Below are 18,516 nucleotides of genomic sequence, written 5' to 3'. Positions count from 1 at the left end.
ATTTGTTGCAATCCAGCCCATTGCTCAGTCATTACAGCTACACCGTATTGAACAAGCCCTGAGAAGCCGCAAGCAGAAATCCAGAATCAGATTGGACTGAACTGGAGGACGGAGGAGAGAAAAAAAAAGAAAAAAAAGAGGGTTGCTTTTGGATTAAAAATGCTGTGAGTGGTGAGTGGTGTGTTGAATTTCTATATATATTCTGTAATTTTGGTATTTTCTATTAAAAATAGATGAGCAGGAATCATCTGGAAATGAAGCCTGAACTGATGCAATTTGAAATTTGGAATCTTTAAAGGTTCTTTGCTTGTAGTTTTACAGGAAATCCTTAAATAATGTGTTTGGGAGAAAGAATCCCCCAGAGACTCCAGTGTACCCTTAAAGAACCCAGAAGAATGGTTTGTTGGGGGCAGTGGTGGTGGTTCAAGTGGTTAAGCCCCTGGGATGTTGATCAGAGGATTGGGGTTCAAGCTCCACTGTTGGGCAACTGAGCAAGGCCCTTAACCCTCTCTGCTCCAGGGAAGCTGTATTATAACTGCCCCTGCGCTCTGACCCCAGCTTCCTCAGCTGGGATACGTGAAGAAAAGACTATCCAAAAAAAAAATCCTTAAAGAACCACCAAATAACCTTTTTTTCAATTTAGGGGTAAGGGTTGTTTGGTTGCAAGTTCTATGGGAATCCTTAAACAAAGAAAACATCCTTTGGACTAAATATATTATATATGAAAGTGTTTTGTATTTCTTGTGGAGCTGTTGCAGTGACAGCATATACTCTATGTTTAATGGTTCTCGGGGAAGGACAACCCAAGGACCTTCCACATTTTCAAAGTGTTTCCCAATTCAGAGAGAGTCTCCTGAAAACTAACAACCCTTACCTATCCACCAAAACCTTAAAGAACCTTTCCCCATCCCCAAGAACTGACCACTGGAATAGATCTGTCCATTAAAAATAAATCTGCAGTTGTGCTTCAATACTTTTATAAAAGGGGTTCTTCACTTGTTTGAGATAGCAGGACTCAGCAGTGAAGTCCAACACTCTTACACAGTGTGTTCTTCAGTTACCCCTGTGGAGGAACCATTAAAAAAGTGTTTTTTCTATCAGAAACTGTCTCTTGGAAGCTAATATCCTTTATTTGTCCATTGAACCCTGAGATCTGACCTTTGAGGGCTGTCACTGGTTATTTTTTTCCGCAAACTTTCATCCAGTTTTCTTTACTTTTCTAACAGATTCAGAGAGACATCTGTAGCTGAGAGCAGAAGTTGGATCCTTATGGTTCAGAGCTCAAATTTCTTTGGGAAATAATTGTCAGAAGTTGTTTTATACATCATTCATCCACACTTGAGCTCATTTTGCCGGAAGCCCTTGCTTGTTGTATCCTCATGAAACCGCTCATCAGCCTGGTCTATAAAAGCAGCGCAGCTCATTTGATGTGATGAAAAGAATCGAGTCGAACCACGAAACAGGGAGCGCGCCTCAATTAACCTTTGTTCAGGATCCAATTCGGCTACTTTTAAAGAAGCTGGCTTTCTTTTTCTAACGTCCTTGAGGTCGTGCTGCCTTGACACTCACAATTAGCCTCTCTGATCTGACGACTGTTCAGAGATGTGCCTTGCAATTTGAGATAATGCGAAGCAACAAGGCGCAAGCTACAGTCATGCCAATGTGTTTTTTTTTCTGACTATACATTCAGATTGTCTTGGAACTGTCCCCAGTGATCGGTTGACGAACGTCAAACAGCCTTAGCTGCACAGACAAACCAGGGTCAAAGGTTTAGCCTGATATTGCTAAAGGCTGCCAACGTTAACTTAAAGCCACGGTCTTGCTTCTGTTAACTACATAGCACTCAAACTGTTCAGGTGTTCTTCAGCAGATACCTTTTTATAAGGTCACCTACTATTTTTGGACTAAGGCAAGAGCGAGGCACGTACAAAGGTCTAGCATGGTAATTAGATCATTTTATGTAATAGTCTTCCTCTGATTAGGGCAGACCGTGCTCTACAACTTCACAGAGTCGCTGACCTGTGTGATTAGAGCATGAACTGTGAATAACATGGAGACTTTGTTATGTCTAATGACCAGGAAATCAGCACAATCTCACAGGCCACATGCCCTCCTCTTCACCTTCAAGGCAGCCCACCATCTTGCTCCTTCCTCTATCAGCCTGCTTGCGTAATTTTTGACATTTACGCCTTGATTCGTTTCCATGCGACACTGAACCCTGTCTCTGGTGCAGCAATGAACCTAGCATGCAAAGAAACTCTTACATCAAACAACCTCCCAAAAAAGCCTTGATCTACGTACAATCCATCCATCTTGAATTTTATCTGTTAGCACAAAAAAAAGCCTGGAAAGCTGTCGGAATTCCCAGGATGCATCTACAGCTATTATTACACAAGGCACCGTGATATCCACTAGCAAGCCGTAGCAAAAAAGACAGCTGCAGTGCTCCCCTCTAGGGAGGTGAACATGGAAGTAAAGGACAGAACCAGCATAAATAAACATTACAGTTTGAGTCAGCCGCCAGTGATGCACCGACCCCAGAACAGCCTCACGTTTTGCCTGCTAGATTTACAACCGCTGACCTCAAACCAGGCATCCCGCCTGCAACGCTAGCTCGAAAATTTATGGCCACTTATGAAGATTAGCGATGCAGCAGGCTTTATGGAATCAAGCCTCTACGTCTCCAATCACAGAGTGTGGAGGATGGTGAGATTCGGGGACCTAATGAAAGGCAAGACATTTACATGAGGTGGTGGTGGTGGGGGGGGTTTGATCATTTAGATTAGATGTTGAGCTCGAGCCCACTTGAAATGTTTTATGATAATGGTGGTCTGAGAAGACATAATGGTCAGGGCTTTTTCCTCCAGCAGCTCGGTTTCTCTCTGAATATCAGTAAGCTGGCGGCGTTAGCGTTAAGAGCTTGCATTTGAGGACAATCAAAGCAGAGCATTAGGACTGCAATTTGTCAAAGAAGAACTGAATGCTCTTCGAAATAAACGATGTATAACTTATTATAGATATTTCCAAGGACCTAATAAGCAGAAGCAGTTAAAAAGCAAACGAATTCTTAAGTAGATTCATAACCCTATCACAATGACAGGTGTATACTCAGCTAAGCTTAATATATACCAAGTAAAGTCTTCAGACCCTTTATCATGGCTATGTACCAGAAATCTGTTACACATGGCCACCCCTGTGAAAAAGAGCTCACCAGGGTCTAGTCAAGTAGTCAAGCCCTGATTTTCTTGCTTGTGCAGGCAACAAACCTTGCCCATTATTATTTGGCTAGAATTGCTTAATAATTCATTATTTGAAAGAATCAGAACCTGATTGATTATAAAACCTTGATTCTTGGTACTGGTTGATGAAGGGAAATGGGTAAGGTCATGTCTTGTTCTATTTCTCAACATCCTGATTGTGGAACAACTCAGATTACCTTGTGCCATTCAAACCAATGCTAACTCACAGTTAGGGCTATAGATAAGACCTCCACTGTCAAGTGCAAGAAAAGTCCAAGACCAGGACAAGCAGAGATGAGGTAAAAGAGCTTTAAGAACCCAGAAGAAACATTTCCTCCCCCAAAATCTCAAGTTTGACAAATATATATTTTGTTTGTGAAAACTGAACTGATGCATTGACAGCGCAAAGAATCCAGGGTGTGCCTTGAATCCTACAGCTCTGCATGTAGCCAGTATGTATGAAATGTATTAATTTTCTTGAACCTGTTACACCAGGGGTGTCCAATTTTATCCGGAAAGGGGTGGTGTGGGTTCAGGTTTTCATTCCAACCAAGCAGAAGCCACACCTGAGTCTATTGAGAGCCAAGATCAACTGATTGAACAAGTGGAACCAGGTATTGATTGGTTTGAAAACCTGCACCCACACTGGCCCTTTGCAGATAAGTTTGAACACCCGTGCATTAGACCAATGACACAAACTATTATTATACAAGTTACATTACTTTACATGTAAGAAAGATGGGTACATGTTGATGCACATTCAGTAACCACCTTAAAATGGATAGAGCTCTGATACATCACAAGAAAACTGGCCACTGAGCTCTGATAACCAGTCCACCTACTTATGGGTTAGGGAGGAAACCAGACAACCCAAAGGAAACACACTAAAGGCGTACCCAATGGTAACTATTGCACCATTGTACCCAAAGATACATGCTGTAAGACATCTTTTCGAAGATGCTGCAGACTCATTACAAGTCCAGATTTGTAACTTTCAGCAAGTTTATCAATCAGACTAATAAAGCCAAGAGAAATACAATGTAGGACGAAACAGATGTGAAATAAAGGATGATATGTTCTGTGAGCTTCCTTCCTGTTTAGTATTCTTAGTATCAAGTGATAGTTCATCTCATCACAATTACACGCCATCCACCTGTCACCCTCACGCAAATTAAAAAGCAAATAATATGAAAAATTCATCGGAAGCCAAATGAATCCTGAAAGGCACGACATCCGTTGCGAAGATAATCTCCGAATGAAGTAACGAGGTAATCCGTCATGAAACGCGTCCCACCAAAATTAGCTACCGAAAGTCATTTTTCAGTTTTTCATTTCAATTAAACAAACAAACTCGGTCATTTGCAGGAAGCCGATAAACTCGGCGACGACTTGAACCGACTTCAGACGTATTCAACTTTCAAAACTAACTTTCCACTAAAACAAAACAAACAAAAAAAATAAACAGTTGATTGTTCAGTCAGTGATAGCTGCCAGACTGGGGAAAACACAAGAAGCAAGAACCCTAATTAATCCTCAGAAGCCTGTAAGAAACCTGAGCTTGTTTACTCCAGGGATTGATCAGTAACAGCCATGCTATAATTGGAACCTGAATTGCAAATTGTTTGCAGATCAAGGTGTTTGGGATTCAATGTGGACCTGGTGCTATCGATACGCCATTACTGCGCTCTGTGGGGCCCCTGGATTGATGCCGAACTGCCGAATCCGCCATCGTTTATCAAGGTAGCGGGGAAGAAAGGAGAAACGTGTACTGTTGCGTGAGTCAGAGTCAGACGTTAGCTGAAGACTAATGGGATTCAGGCACACTCTGGATGTGGGTACTTAATTCAGAGGCAAACAAAGAGTGACAAAAGAAGCTGGTAGAGCAGAACCAGACATGCAGACTTGCACAAAACTCACACACTGAACACAGCCTGGACAGGAGGCTGATGAGAAACTAGGTGATGTGATTGGAATGTAGCTAGCGTTAATAAAAAAGACTGGAGCTCTGGAGCTACGTCGCAAATCACATAGTACCACGTTTCCCAAAACATCATTCCACTAATAGTGACGGTTTTTTATGGCTACATTGAAAATCACATGCTATTAGACTACTCTGAAATAATATTCCACTCACAGTGGATGTGTCTCAAATTGCATACTAAGAAGAAGCCATTATTTTGCCATATATACATCACAGTACAGTAAAATTCTTTCTTTGAATATCCCGGCTTTGGAGGTTGGGGTCAGAGCACATGGTCAGCCCTGATGCAGTGCCCCTGGAGCAGAGAGGGTTAAGGGCCTTGCTTAAGATCCCTTGGTTGTGCTGGGGTTTGAACCCTGACCTTCTAATCAACAACCCAGAGCCTTGGGCCACTTTAACCACGTGAACTTACTTCTATCCCAGATATTGTTCCACTAACAGTGATCTAATATCACATGCTAACATACTTAATAGTGTGCTAAGTTCAAATGAAAATTCCATTAATATTGATGGCTTTTTGGCTTGGCTTTAATACTATGGAAAAAAAATAAAAAGTCTGTTTTATGGCAATAAATTAAAATTGTATACTACCAATACTTCATAGTATGGCAAAACATGCTGTATCTCCATGGTTACATCCCAAATCACTGACCTAAACAATATATCTCAACTGGATACTTCCTACATCACATACTAGCATACTAGACAGCATGCCAGAACAATATGCCATGGATCTACGGTTATATCCCAAATCATACACCACTGCCAGTAACTGAACCTGTCGCTACATGCCAAATCACTTACATTGAGTTGATACACTAAACAACACACTTACTTGATCGCTAATTCACATACTAGCATACTAAACAATACGCCTTAGAGAGAGTTGACAAAAGTATGTGTCTCCAAGGCCATGAAGCAAATCACATACTACCAGTGCCATCATCACAACTTTTTTCTTGGGAAAAAAATTGTCGTTCTTCGCTCCGGTACTATTTCAGAGGCTCGTAGAATTGATGCCAAGGTGCGCTGCAGATGTTCTGGTGGCTCGTGGTGGCCTGACACCTTGCTAACACACTTTATGTTCGTTTTTCCATTAATTCGTCCCTCGCCTGTACGAGCGCCAGCACTAAAGTTCATCCAGGTCCCATATGGCTGAGATCTACCTGCAATAATTTATCTGCTGAGTTTCCAGCTCACGAGCCTGCACATCTGTTTCCAGTTGCGATCAGGCAAGTCAGCATGAAGCGAAACGTCTGCACCCGTGTCAAAACTTTTTAACAGCGAGCTGACCTTTGCTCATCGGCTTCGGTAACAGGAAACGGGAAGCGTTCCTCGGAGAAGACGGCTCATGTGCACGTATATCTATAGCATGCTTTTCTTTTTCGCATTTCTCCTTGGCAGATGAAAGCAGTGAGACAGGAGATCAGGCAGATCCTGGCTTGTTTGCGATAATGTATTCATAATGAAATGCAACATGAAATTAGCAAGGCTTTGTTAATTACTGAGCCATCCGTCAATGTCATTTACACGGCCAAATATAGTATATCACAGCAGCGAAAACTCTGATGAATTCATGCTGGAGCTTTTCGCCACATATAGTCTGTGATTAGCATGCTGCAAGGTACAGAGTATGTAAGTATGAAGAGCACCGAAGTCAGGAATCAGTCACTATGCTTGCTATTATAGGAAAACAATCAATACTGAGGTGGCGTTTTTTTTTCGTTACCACCCTTAAATTTTCCTTATAACAGCATATCTTGAAATGCTTAATTGTTGCTACCACAGCTGAGTCCAGTGTTTTACAAATCAGAAAATTGTCACGTCGTACTTATCATCCATTTCTGGCTACATTTAACATCTGCGAAAGAAAGCGAGAAAGTTTCTGGTGTCATTTGCATTACAACAGGTTTAAACATCGTTCCCAAGCATCGGAAACAAAAAGCAGGAAGAACAACACTGGAGACTCCTTCCATAAAAGGTTCGATTCAATAAACATCTCCTTACAGAAAACTTTGGTAAACATCTACACATTTTTCTAGATAGATACTTTATTCATCCCAATGGGAAATTTTCTGTCAAAAACCCTGGTTAACGTCAGCCTTGGATTACGATGTTGCTATAGAAACGATGACCTATCAGAACAAGTGCATTAATATTAAACAAAGCCTTCTGACCAATCGGATTCAAGAATTCTACATAACTGTGGTACAAACTGCGATCACCCGATGAGGTAGTTAGGACAAATAGTCTTATGGGGGGGGGGGCGGCAGCAACGAATTGAAATGTAAGAAATGCGTAATGAGTGGTGTAACTGTAGCGGAACAGTGCACCTCTTGTGGCATAAGTGATAAAATGCATAACAGGCAGAGACAGGCTTTCTTCTGAATGAAATGCCTGCTGCAAATTGGATTGCTGGGGATTCAGGTAAGCAATCGCCAGAAACCAATTTGCAGTGCCGCGGGACACATTGCCCTCCCCGGTGAAAAATGCAACAAAGAGGAAGGAGGACACACACGCAACGATCTCACACACACACACACACAGATCTCTCACACACAGAGATCTGATGTATTTGCAGACGATCAACGCGCCTCTCGACTAGAGAGAGAGAGAGAGACTGTGTGAGTGGTCATGACATCAGGGCTACATCCCAAAACCTCATCCTGTAATGACTTGATGTTTTCAACACCGTAAGCCAACATCGAAGTAAATAGTAGTAGTGTGTACGCTAAATATCAAACCACACACTGATACAATACAGCAACATGTATGCCTCAAAACATGCAGGATAGTCAGTGTGATCTCTCTGCTCACCAAACCACCGATTTCTCCACCGCAAGGATGAGCAACGAGCACGGGATTTGTGTCAAAAATATATATATGTATTTCTTTTATTTATCCTGGAAAAGCATTTTGTGAATTTGTGATTCCTTTGACCATGAACTGAAAAAATAATCATGTACAAATGAACATCATTTTCAAACACGAAAATGGAACCGAAATGCTCTCTAAAGGTTACTGTAGGTTTTTAAATGTGTGTGTGTGTGTGTGTGTGAGTGTATTAATATAACCTATTAAAAGAACAGTGCATCATGCCAGTAATCCCAGGGCCCAGGTATGTGGTTTGGGGCGTGCAGAGTAAAAGAGAGCTTTAATATTCACACTTCCTCTAGGGCCCTGAAACCTTTTAATCCATCCACTGTACGAATGTAAGACACAATTCGTTCTCCAAACGCTTTATCCTTTTACAAAATGGCGCAACAGAGCGCCTCTGGTGGCAGACGAGACGAATTGCCATGAGGAGGCGAGAAAAAAAAATGAGGGGGGAAAAAAAAGCTTCTCTCTGACTTGAATACTTAATGAAAGTCGCTAAAGGCAAATAAAGCATGCTTTAAAAAATCCTCCTAAAGACAAACTTGTTTAAGAAAAAAATCTGGGACAAATAAATTATTTAATAAATCCTGGAGAAAGCTTCAGCATGAATAAATTGATTTCATTCAGCAATAAACTCCTGAGACAGCAGCCTTAAAAACACCTCATCATCATCATCATCATCATCATCATGTGAATGTGACAAACAATTTGTAAATAAGAAATAACACAAAAAAATGAATACTGGGATTCGTCTCGCGCTCCCGTTTAAGCAAACGAGCTCCAGTGGCACTGCAACAAAAAAAAGCAGCAGCTCTCAGCTGCACAGCCTTCACGCAAAAACAAGGCGCGTGACGGAGAACCGCACAGCGCTTAATACGATGGATTATATATAGGCCCAGGTATGTGGTATGTATATATATATATATATACATATATATATATATATATATGCTGGATGATATGCGCCAGAGTTGATGGAGTGCACGTGCATTAGGGAAGGCGTTTGGATTAACCACGATATGGTCAGTTGGGATCAGCCACAGCTGGCGCGTCATCTGCATTAAAGCAACCAAAGTTGATCGAAACAGAATTTGCGTGTAAAAGAAAATGGGAAATAATTTCCTGTCCAAAGCGTCAAAGCAATACAACCAAGACAAACGTCCTGAACGCTGCGCCATGCGCTGTTCACGAAAAGCAACTTTCAGTGAGCAGTGTGAAGAGAAAACGCGTGCAAAAATGACTTCAAACAAATCCACCGGCGACGGCGTCACGCGCTTCGCTTGAAAAAAGACGCGGCTGCGCGTGAAATCAAGGAGGAAGAGAGGCGCGCGTGGCGAACAACACTTACCCTGCGTTCTGGAGACGACGCAGAGCAAAGCCATCCAAACCGCACCAGCCAGAGCCCTCCTCACGCGCTCGTATCCACCGGCGCGCGCCATGGTGTGCGCAGAAACGGCAAGCAAGAGCGCGCGGCTCTTCTCCCCCGGTGACACGCCGAAATCAACTTCAATTCATAAGCTCCGGGTGTAAAAGGGAGACCAAAAATGTTTTTGTTGTTTTTAAATAAAGCCACAGTACAAGTCAAAGAAGAAGAAAAAAATAAGAGAGATGGAAAATAGAGAGCGCGTGGGGAAAAAAAATAATAAGATGACTCGTGCTCTCCAACAGCTACAACAGGAATCCGGTTAAACGCGTCGGTTCTCCATCGCACATCCAGACTCCAGAGCGCAGAAAGGCGGAGGAGATGCAGAGAGAGAGAGAGAGAGAGAGAGAGAGAGAGAGAGAGAGAGAGAGAGAGAGAGAAGCGTTTCACTTGTTACGGGCAGCTGTGGCCGCGCCGCCGGTCCGGTGCGCGCGCAGCTCGTTATTATGCGAACGCGCTGATCTGAAGAGAGTGGAGACAAAATCCCGGACACGGATTTTCTCTCTCTCTCCCCCTGTCTCTCTCTCTCTCTCTCACTCACACACACACACACACACACACACACACACACCGGAGTGGAGTGGAGTGAGCAAAGTGGATTCACTGTTAGAATCCTTTCTCGGTTTCTAACACCCCTGTATTACACATGAGAGTTAAACTCTATTCTGTAATAATAATAATAATAATAATAGCTTCAAGACTATGTTCACACCAGAATTTCAGTCTTCTACTGTAAGCACAGTTTAGTCAAATTTCTTCCCTTAATCAAGTGTAGACATGACACACAAGAAAACAGGGATTTTTTTCTGTAACAAACATTAAAATTGGATTTTCAGGAAAAAATTCTACAAAAATCTTTAAATGTAAAGCGCTTGACTGCTTTTTCTCTCATTAAGACTTTATATGCTATTAGATTTACTTTATTATAAGTGGTTTTTGTGAAGTGTTTTTAGTTAGAATGCAAATCATGAAGTTTAGTCGTTTTTAAAGGAAAATATCAGATGGGACTCGGTTTCATTATCGGTTCTGGAAAATAAATAATCAGAAGCTGTATATATAATCAGCTCTATAATAAACACATGATGCACTTTTTCATCACTTAGAGGTATTTATTGCTCTTACAGGAAGCAGAAAAGTCACATGACCTTCACATGTAAAATTTTCCACATGTTGCTTTCAGACTCTTGATCAGCACTGGATGAAATATACTATATTGCCAAAAGTTTTGGGACACCCCTCCAAATCATTGAGTTCAGGTGTATCCAGTCAGATTCAGGTGACTGTTCCAGGATTCACATTTAAAGTTCTCCTTAGGTGGACAAATGGAAGAACTCTTTAGCTTTCCTTCCTTCCTTCCTTCCTTCCTTCCTTCCTTCCTTCCTTCCTTCTACACTATATTGGCAAAAGTTTTGGGACACCCCTCCAAATCACTGAATTCAGGTGTTGATTTTCAGGGGTTGGGTTCGGCCCCTTAGTTCCAGTGAAAGGAACTCTTAATGCTTCAGCTTCATAACAAGACATTTTGGACAATTTCATGCTCTTTGTAGGAACAGTTTGGGGATGACCGCTTCCTGTTCCAACATGACAATGGAATTGTCCAAAAAGGACTGCACAGACACCTGACTTCAACCTGATAGAACACCTTTGGGATGAATTAGAGCGGAGACTGTGAGCCAGGTCTTCTCGTCCAACATCAGTGCCTGACCTCACAAATGGGCTTCTAGAGGAATGGTCAAAAATTCCCATAAACACACTCCTAAACCTTGTGGAAAGCCTTCCCAGAAGAGTTGAAGCTGTTATAGCTGTAAAGGGCGGGACAACTCCATATTACATTCATGTGCATGTAAAGGCAGACGTCCCAAAACTTTTGGCAATATAGTGTACATCTGTGAAAATGTAAGATACTGTGTGAAATACTGTGGTAAAATGGTTCTTTGACAAGGCATGTGGTTCTATGAAGAACCATAAACATCCATGAAAACTTTCCACTTGTAGGAAAAAACACTTTATGACACTAAGGAAACACTAAGTTCTTTTAAGAACCATTTACTACAAAGGTTCTTTGGGGAACCAAAAATGGTTCTTCTACCGCATCAGAGTGGATCTTGCTGCCTAGCTCATTTAGACAGACTAGCTACCTGAATTTATGCTCACCTAGCTTAGCTTAGCAATGAAAACAAGCTAACGTGGATAAATATACTCAATTAATCTTAGAAAATGAATTCAACTTACCTGAACAATGAAGTTCACAGCTTTTAGGGAGGTTAAGAGGACTCATGGTCAGGATCGTTTATTATCCTCCAGTCGGTGTTTCTGCTGCTCCCTGGTACATCTAATGTTTTGGAAATTATTTTAAACCCCTCTCCTGATCAAAACATTTGAATAAATTACCCTTTTTAGCTTTTAGGGTTTCAGAAGTCAGGTGAAGATGACACAAACAGCTGAACTGAATTTCTGGTTCATCATAATAATTTAATTAATGAAAGCTGATGATAATTACTTTTAAACATGAGAGTGAATGTGATTGGTTCATTCTGAGCAAAGCCACACCCCCTATTAGAAAATGTAACTTTTTAATTTCTTCTTTTTCTCCCCAAGTTTCTGATCTTTTTCAGTTCATGTATATATATATATATATATATATATATACACTGTAAGAGAGAGAGAGGGAGAGAGAAAGGGAAAGAGAGAGAGAGAGAGAGAGAGAGAGGGAAAGAGACATAGGGAGAGAGAAAGGGAAAGAGAGAGAGAATGAGAGAGAAAAGGACAGAGAGAGAGAGAGAAAGGGAAAGAGACATAGGGAGAGAGAAAGGGAAAGAGAGAGAGAATGAGAGAGAAAAGGAAAGAGAGAATGAGAGAGAAAAGGAAAGAGAGAGAGAAAGAGAGAGAGTGAGAGAGAAGGGGAAAGAGAGAGAGAGAGAGAGAGAGATCTGGTATTTAAATAAAAAACAAAAAGTAATGAAAAATGAAAAAAAAAATTCAATATTAGAAATTTGCTATTGTATAAATATATGCACAATATAATAAGGAACTACAGAGCGTTTATTATTTGTTTGTTTGTATATTAAGACCTCTGCTACCAAGAAATGTAGTATGTTTTATTTAATTTTTTAAACAAACACACATACAAACATAATAAAGAAACAGATGTAATGGTGTAATTAATCGATATGAAATTCTCTCGCCTTACGGCCGCTCCACAGTGTTTCAGTGAGTCACTGACTTTCTGAATGACTTCATCATTTCTATTCACAGACTCTTTAAGAGAAACTCTCTCTTCCTGAAGCTCACCTCCGAGTGCACTGAACGCTGCCGGTGTGTTTATTTGTCCGACTCTGAGGTGCGGCACTCAGAGGTGTGGACTTTCTTCTCCTGTGTAGACTGAGAGAACAACATCCTCTCCTCCTCCACATGGACCCAATTATCTGCTCCTGCTTACAAAGCTGCTTAAGCCAAAGATCTTCCTATCACAATACACACACACACACACACACACACACACACACAGAAAAAAAAATTGGCTTGGTCCAACAAGGCAATGTGGAGACTCTAATAACTACCAGGTGTGTGTGTGTGTGTGTGTGTATGTATGTATATATATATATATATATATCTCCCTATATATGCTCCTGAGAGCGACCCATTCTTTCACAAATGTTTGTAAAAACAGTCTGCATGCCTAGGTGCTTGATTTTATACACCTGTGGCCATGGAAGTGATTGGAACACCTGATTCTGATTATTTGGATGGGTGAGCGAATACTTTTGGCAATATAGTGTATATATATATATATATATATATATATAGTAAAAAAATAATAATAAATAAAACAAAATCATAATCATTATAATAATTATCATTAAAAAAAAATAAAAATAAAAAATATTTTAAACCAGCTCTTAAAACACCCAGAATTTATTGTAAACAATGAACTAATAATAATAATAATAATAATAATAATAATAATAATAATAATAATAATAATAATTTTATTTTAATAAACATATTTTTTATTTAGTGTTCTACATAGGTTCCTTTTTGAGTCTAACAACTTTTAAGTGTTATAATTTAAAATTATTAATTATTTTTATCAATATTTTAAAGATCTACTATCAGGTATAGACTACATATCATTGTGTATTCTGCTTCAAGTATCATGTTTACTTTTTTAAAAATTTATTTAAAACAGAAATATTTCATATGTTTGTGTTTTTTTCACTGGAGACTGATGAGGAAATTGAGTCCCACATGTGTCGTGACTCTGTAATGAGTCCTTACCTGAACCCCAGTGAGTGCACATGACATCCTGATCCACTAACTAGGGAGCTAAAGAGCAGACTGAGACACAACCCAATGTCTCTTTCTGAATCAACACTCTTGTTTTTGACATCTTCCTGATGTAGCAGCAAAAGCATGAGTGTGTAGATTTCAGGTGTCTCCCATATCCCTGAAGGATGGGGAAAGCGACACCATTATTCCTAAATCGTACATCATACTGTACTGATTAAGAAAGTAGCTGTTTACTGAGTCAGAACTCCAGCTCAGAACGAGGAGCAGCTTTTCAGCAATTAGTATATATATATATTTATATTTTTTACGCTGTACTGAATGTATAAGGGTTAAGAGCATCGGCAATTATCCCGATATTGAAATGCTGCCATTCTGCACATGCCCATTGTGATATATTTGCAAACACATCATTACGCCCTTCATTCAGCGCCCACCATGTCATGAGCAAATCACCACCGCATTCGTCGTATTTATTTATCCCTGGCTTTGTGCGGTCATTATGGAGGAGGAACTCAACGATGGCCAATTAACGGGGTGGAGGGACAGTGGAGGGGCAGTTGAGGGGAGGGGCAGCACAGTAAACTCGCACGTGCAGAGGGGTTTTGTGGTGGCATGTGTTTAGTTGAGTTCAACATGAGGCTGATGAGGAGAGATGATTATTTGGGAGAAAAGAGAAAGAGAGAGAGAGAGAGAGAGAATTAACTAATGGACTGCTTATCGTCTTGTGAATTAACCCCCCATTGAACACCAAATTATGTACAGTGTCACTCAGTTTTCTCGCCTTTATATAAACAGCTATTTCTCCTGAACTGAAAGGAACAATAATAAGACAATTACAGCAGGAAGTGTGGGAGGAGGAGGAGGAGGAGGAAGAGAAGGAGGAGGAGGACGAGGATAATCAGAGGAACAGAGGGTGAATGGGACGGATGGAGGGACCGGGGCAGGAATAAGGACATGATTCAGCCTGCTTTTGTGCTGAGATCGGGGAAAATAGAGTAATTTTTGCACAGAGATGATAACTCAACGTGATTTTATAAGAACGGATGTGACGTAGAATCGACGTAAAAATTGACGTCAAATGAATTAACTAGCATTACTAGATTGTGGGGAATTCTGTGTTACATCGTCACTGGTGAGACAGTGATGCATTCTGGGTATTTATGGCATTGTCATTTAAGTGAGGTCATGTGAACTGTTTGAGGTCAATGACAGTTTATTTATTTTTATTGTTTGTTTGTTTGTTTGTTTTTAGCAACCTGCGAGCAATCCAGTGTAAAAGCTACACCACACGTTCTGAAGGATACCAAGTAGCTGGAGTGTGTGAGTGTGAGTGTGTGTCCTGAGTGAGTGAGAGAGGTGTGTGTGAGTGAGAGAGGCGAGTGTGTGTATATGCAAGTTTGTATCCTGAATGAGTGTGTGTATTCTAAGGAAGAGTGTGTGAGTGTGTGTGTATCCTGAGGGAGTGAGTGAGAGTGAGTGTTTGTGTGTGTGTGTATCCTGAGGGAGTGTGTGTGTGTGTGTGAGAGAGAGAGAGAGAGAGAGATTGGGTGTGTGTGTGTGTGTGTGAGAGTATCCTGAGAGAGTGAGTGAGTGAGAGTGTGTGTGTGTGTCTCAGTTGGTTGAAGAGGTCACACAGTCTCTAGTTCACCCTGTCAGACGTTAGCATGTTGTCAGACTCCAGTCTCAGTGGAGAACTGCTTCATTTTCTTCCTCTCTTTGTTTCTCAGACTCTTTCAGTATCTGATTCCAAATAAACTCGATGCTCGATCTCTAGCATGACTAAACGCATGCTGATTGTTCCTTGACAAGACGCCGAGTCTTTCGAGCACCCTGATTCGATCTCTTGGCTCCGTCAGTCGCATTAACGATCGTTAGCGGCGTTGAGAAGTGAGTCTCGGCTCTCCGTTTACTGTTTGGCTTTGTGCCTCGTTAAGCGAATTTGCACTAAAACTCTAAAAACTAATGAAGTTCATACTTAAAAGAAATCTTCACCCTGAATCGTAAATATGTTCATAGAGAAGTGATTCTGGTGACAATTTGTTGGATTGTTTCGTCGTTTCCAACATCGTATTCATGAGAAATCAAAAACCAGTCGCAGAATTCCCAGACGACGGACGCGATGGCGACAAAGCCGCCATTAGCCTTGAAAAATCAGGACTAAAGCGCCGCTGCATCGCTCTCTTTAGCTGGAAATGACGTGAGAGCTGAATCCCAGCGGACCGATCTCACCGCGGCCTCGTGGGAAATGTTAACAGGAAACTGTTAACTCAAGAGAAAATAGAGCAAAAAAATTAGTTTAATTATAATAAAAAAAGAAATCTTAATTAGGTTCATTATGAAGATTAATATGCAAGTTGTTCAGGTTGAACGTTTCCCTTCGTGCAAATCCGAGACAATATTGTGATTTGTTGTTTCCAGAGCAGACAGTGAGTGGGAGTTTGATGAAGAAAAAAAAAAAGGAAAAAGGACATAAGGAATGGGGGTGGGTGTTGGCTGGCACTGAGAGTTAGTTAAGGGTTTTGGGGGGACCCCATTAGCCTAGTGTTTATGTGTGTGTGTGTGTAAGGGGGGGGGTCGGTCCTTACCCATCACTCCACTGCTGCTCGGCTGATTTTGTGAGCTGCCATGTGGCCTCTGTGAACACCTGTGACTCTTGGCCACAAATAATTACCTCGCTCTCCACCGATTTCCCCCCCGCAGTAATGGCACCAATTCACCGCGACTCGGACAGCTGGCGCCACACAAGCCTAGGACCAAACCCCCAAAATCCCACAGTGCTCGGCGCCATGGCGACGCTGTGAGCCGGCATGACTGACAGCTCTTAATGAACAGCTTAAGAGGCACTAGTGTAGGTTTAAGTGTAGTGCAACTCACTGATCTACATAATCGACTGGACTCGTTATACAGCAGCATGGAAATGCAGCATGAGGAATAAGATGTAAAAGATATTCAATATAACAAGAGGGAAAGTGTGTGTGTGTGTGTGTATTATGTTATGAATGATTATACATAAGGGTGAGTCAAATCGATTGACTTGTGAATGAAGATTGGGTTGAAATATCAGACACTTTTTTTGCAATAAAAAAATATAAAACTTAGCCTTTGTATAATATTACGTAATGGATGGAATAATGAAAAAGGAGATTTCCTTAATGGTGCACAATTTATAATGAATATAACCGATTTTTTTCTTTCACTTTTCTATGGATATGTGGGTGTGACATTGTACAGGTTCACCTTCATGATAAAAACTGTATTTTGGTGAGACGTGGATTATGGTGATGACTGACTGGATAAAACCTGAGAAAGAAAAAAAAGGGGGGGGGGCAGATGGCAGGTGACATCATTCTCTATCGTGCAATGAAAAGTGTACAAAAAGTGCATTCTGTAGGATGCTACACCGATCAGGCATAACATTGTGAGCAGTGAGAGGTGAAGTGAATGAGACTGATGATCTCCTCATCATGGCACCTGTTAGTGGGTGGGATATATTAGGCAGAAAGTCAACATTTTGTCCTCAGAGTTGATGTTAGAAGCAGGAAAAATGGACACGTGTGAGGATTTGAGCGAGTTTGACGAAGGGCCAAATTGTGATGGCTAGACCACTGGATCAGAGCATCTCCAAAACTGCAGCTCTTGTGGGGTGTTCCCGGTCTGCAGTGGTCAGTATCTATCAAAAGTGGTCCAAGGAAGGAACAGTGGTGAACCAGTGACAGGGTCATGGGCGGCCAAGGATCATTGATGGACGTGGGGAGCGAAGGCTGACCCGTGTGATCCGATCCAACAGACGAGCTACTATTGCTCAAATTGCTGAAGAAGGTAATGCTGGTTCTGATAGAAAGGGGTCAGAATACACAGTGCAGGACGGGTCAGGGCTGTTTTGGCAGCAAAAAGGGGACCAACACAATATTAGGCAGGTGGTTATAATGTTCTGATCGGTGTATATGCTCTAATTGGAGAACTATGTGGAATAATAATAAGGATAATAAAAAGAAACCCTCCTTGTGTTTGGCCCTTAAAATAAAAAGTAATTAAAATAAAATGAAAAGTAAAATTAAAAATGAAAAGTAATTTAAAATCATTATGTAATAAAAAAAAATATTTAATTTAATAAACATATATATATATATATATATATATATATATATATATATATATATATATATATATATATATATTTATTTATTTATTTATACACTAGCTCCATTCTCTCTATCTCCCTCCTCCCCATGCGCAAAATTACTACACCTAGTATTGCTTAGCTTTTTAATCTCATCCGCTTCGTTATAAAAAAGGGGGGGGGGTTAAAGGCAGGTAGTGTGATGTGTGATATTGAGTTTCTGGTTACCTTCCTGTGAATTTATCCCCACTGTTTCTAATACTGAATAAAAAAAATTCAAATGGCAAAAAATAAATAAATTCACGATATTAGGATTGTTGCATGTTTGGATTTAGCTTTATCGTGACTAAACTCCGAACCTCAGTGCATCCAGGGTTTCAGGTTGATTTCATAAGATGAGGAAATAATTAAAACACCCGTCCATACACTGGTGCTTCAGCTTCCTGTGTCTGCAGCAGTCATCTGTTAAGAAAGGAAAGTGTTGAAATACTTTAAACATAGACGAGTGAGGGAAAGAGAGAAATTGGGAGAGAAATAAATGGAGAGAGAGAGAGAGAGAGAGAGAGAGAGAGGGGAGAGAGAGAGA

General features: G+C 40.8%; 1 protein-coding gene across 4 annotated transcripts in view; it reads right to left on the bottom strand.

Moving 5' to 3' along the window:
- dcc (DCC netrin 1 receptor) overlaps positions 1-9,920 on the bottom strand; it is a 258,746-nt gene extending 248,826 nt beyond the window's left edge. For 2 of the 4 annotated variants that reach the window (XM_058383550.1, XM_058383551.1), the window contains exon 1: positions 9,446-9,920. In XM_058383550.1, coding sequence (XP_058239533.1) covers positions 9,446-9,536 — 91 coding nt within the window. In that variant the 5' untranslated portion in view covers positions 9,537-9,920. The remainder of the gene's footprint in view (positions 1-9,445) is intronic. The other 2 variants (XM_058383552.1, XM_058383553.1) reach the window with 2 other exon arrangements.
- Positions 9,921-18,516: the final 8,596 nt, after the last annotated feature.

The sequence above is a fragment of the Hemibagrus wyckioides genome, linkage group LG28 (assembly GCF_019097595.1).
Source record: "Hemibagrus wyckioides isolate EC202008001 linkage group LG28, SWU_Hwy_1.0, whole genome shotgun sequence".
In the NCBI taxonomy this organism is placed as follows: domain Eukaryota; kingdom Metazoa; phylum Chordata; class Actinopteri; order Siluriformes; family Bagridae; genus Hemibagrus; species Hemibagrus wyckioides.
The sequence above is the reverse complement of the archived record's forward strand: the minus strand, read 5'-3'. Positions and strand labels throughout refer to the sequence as shown.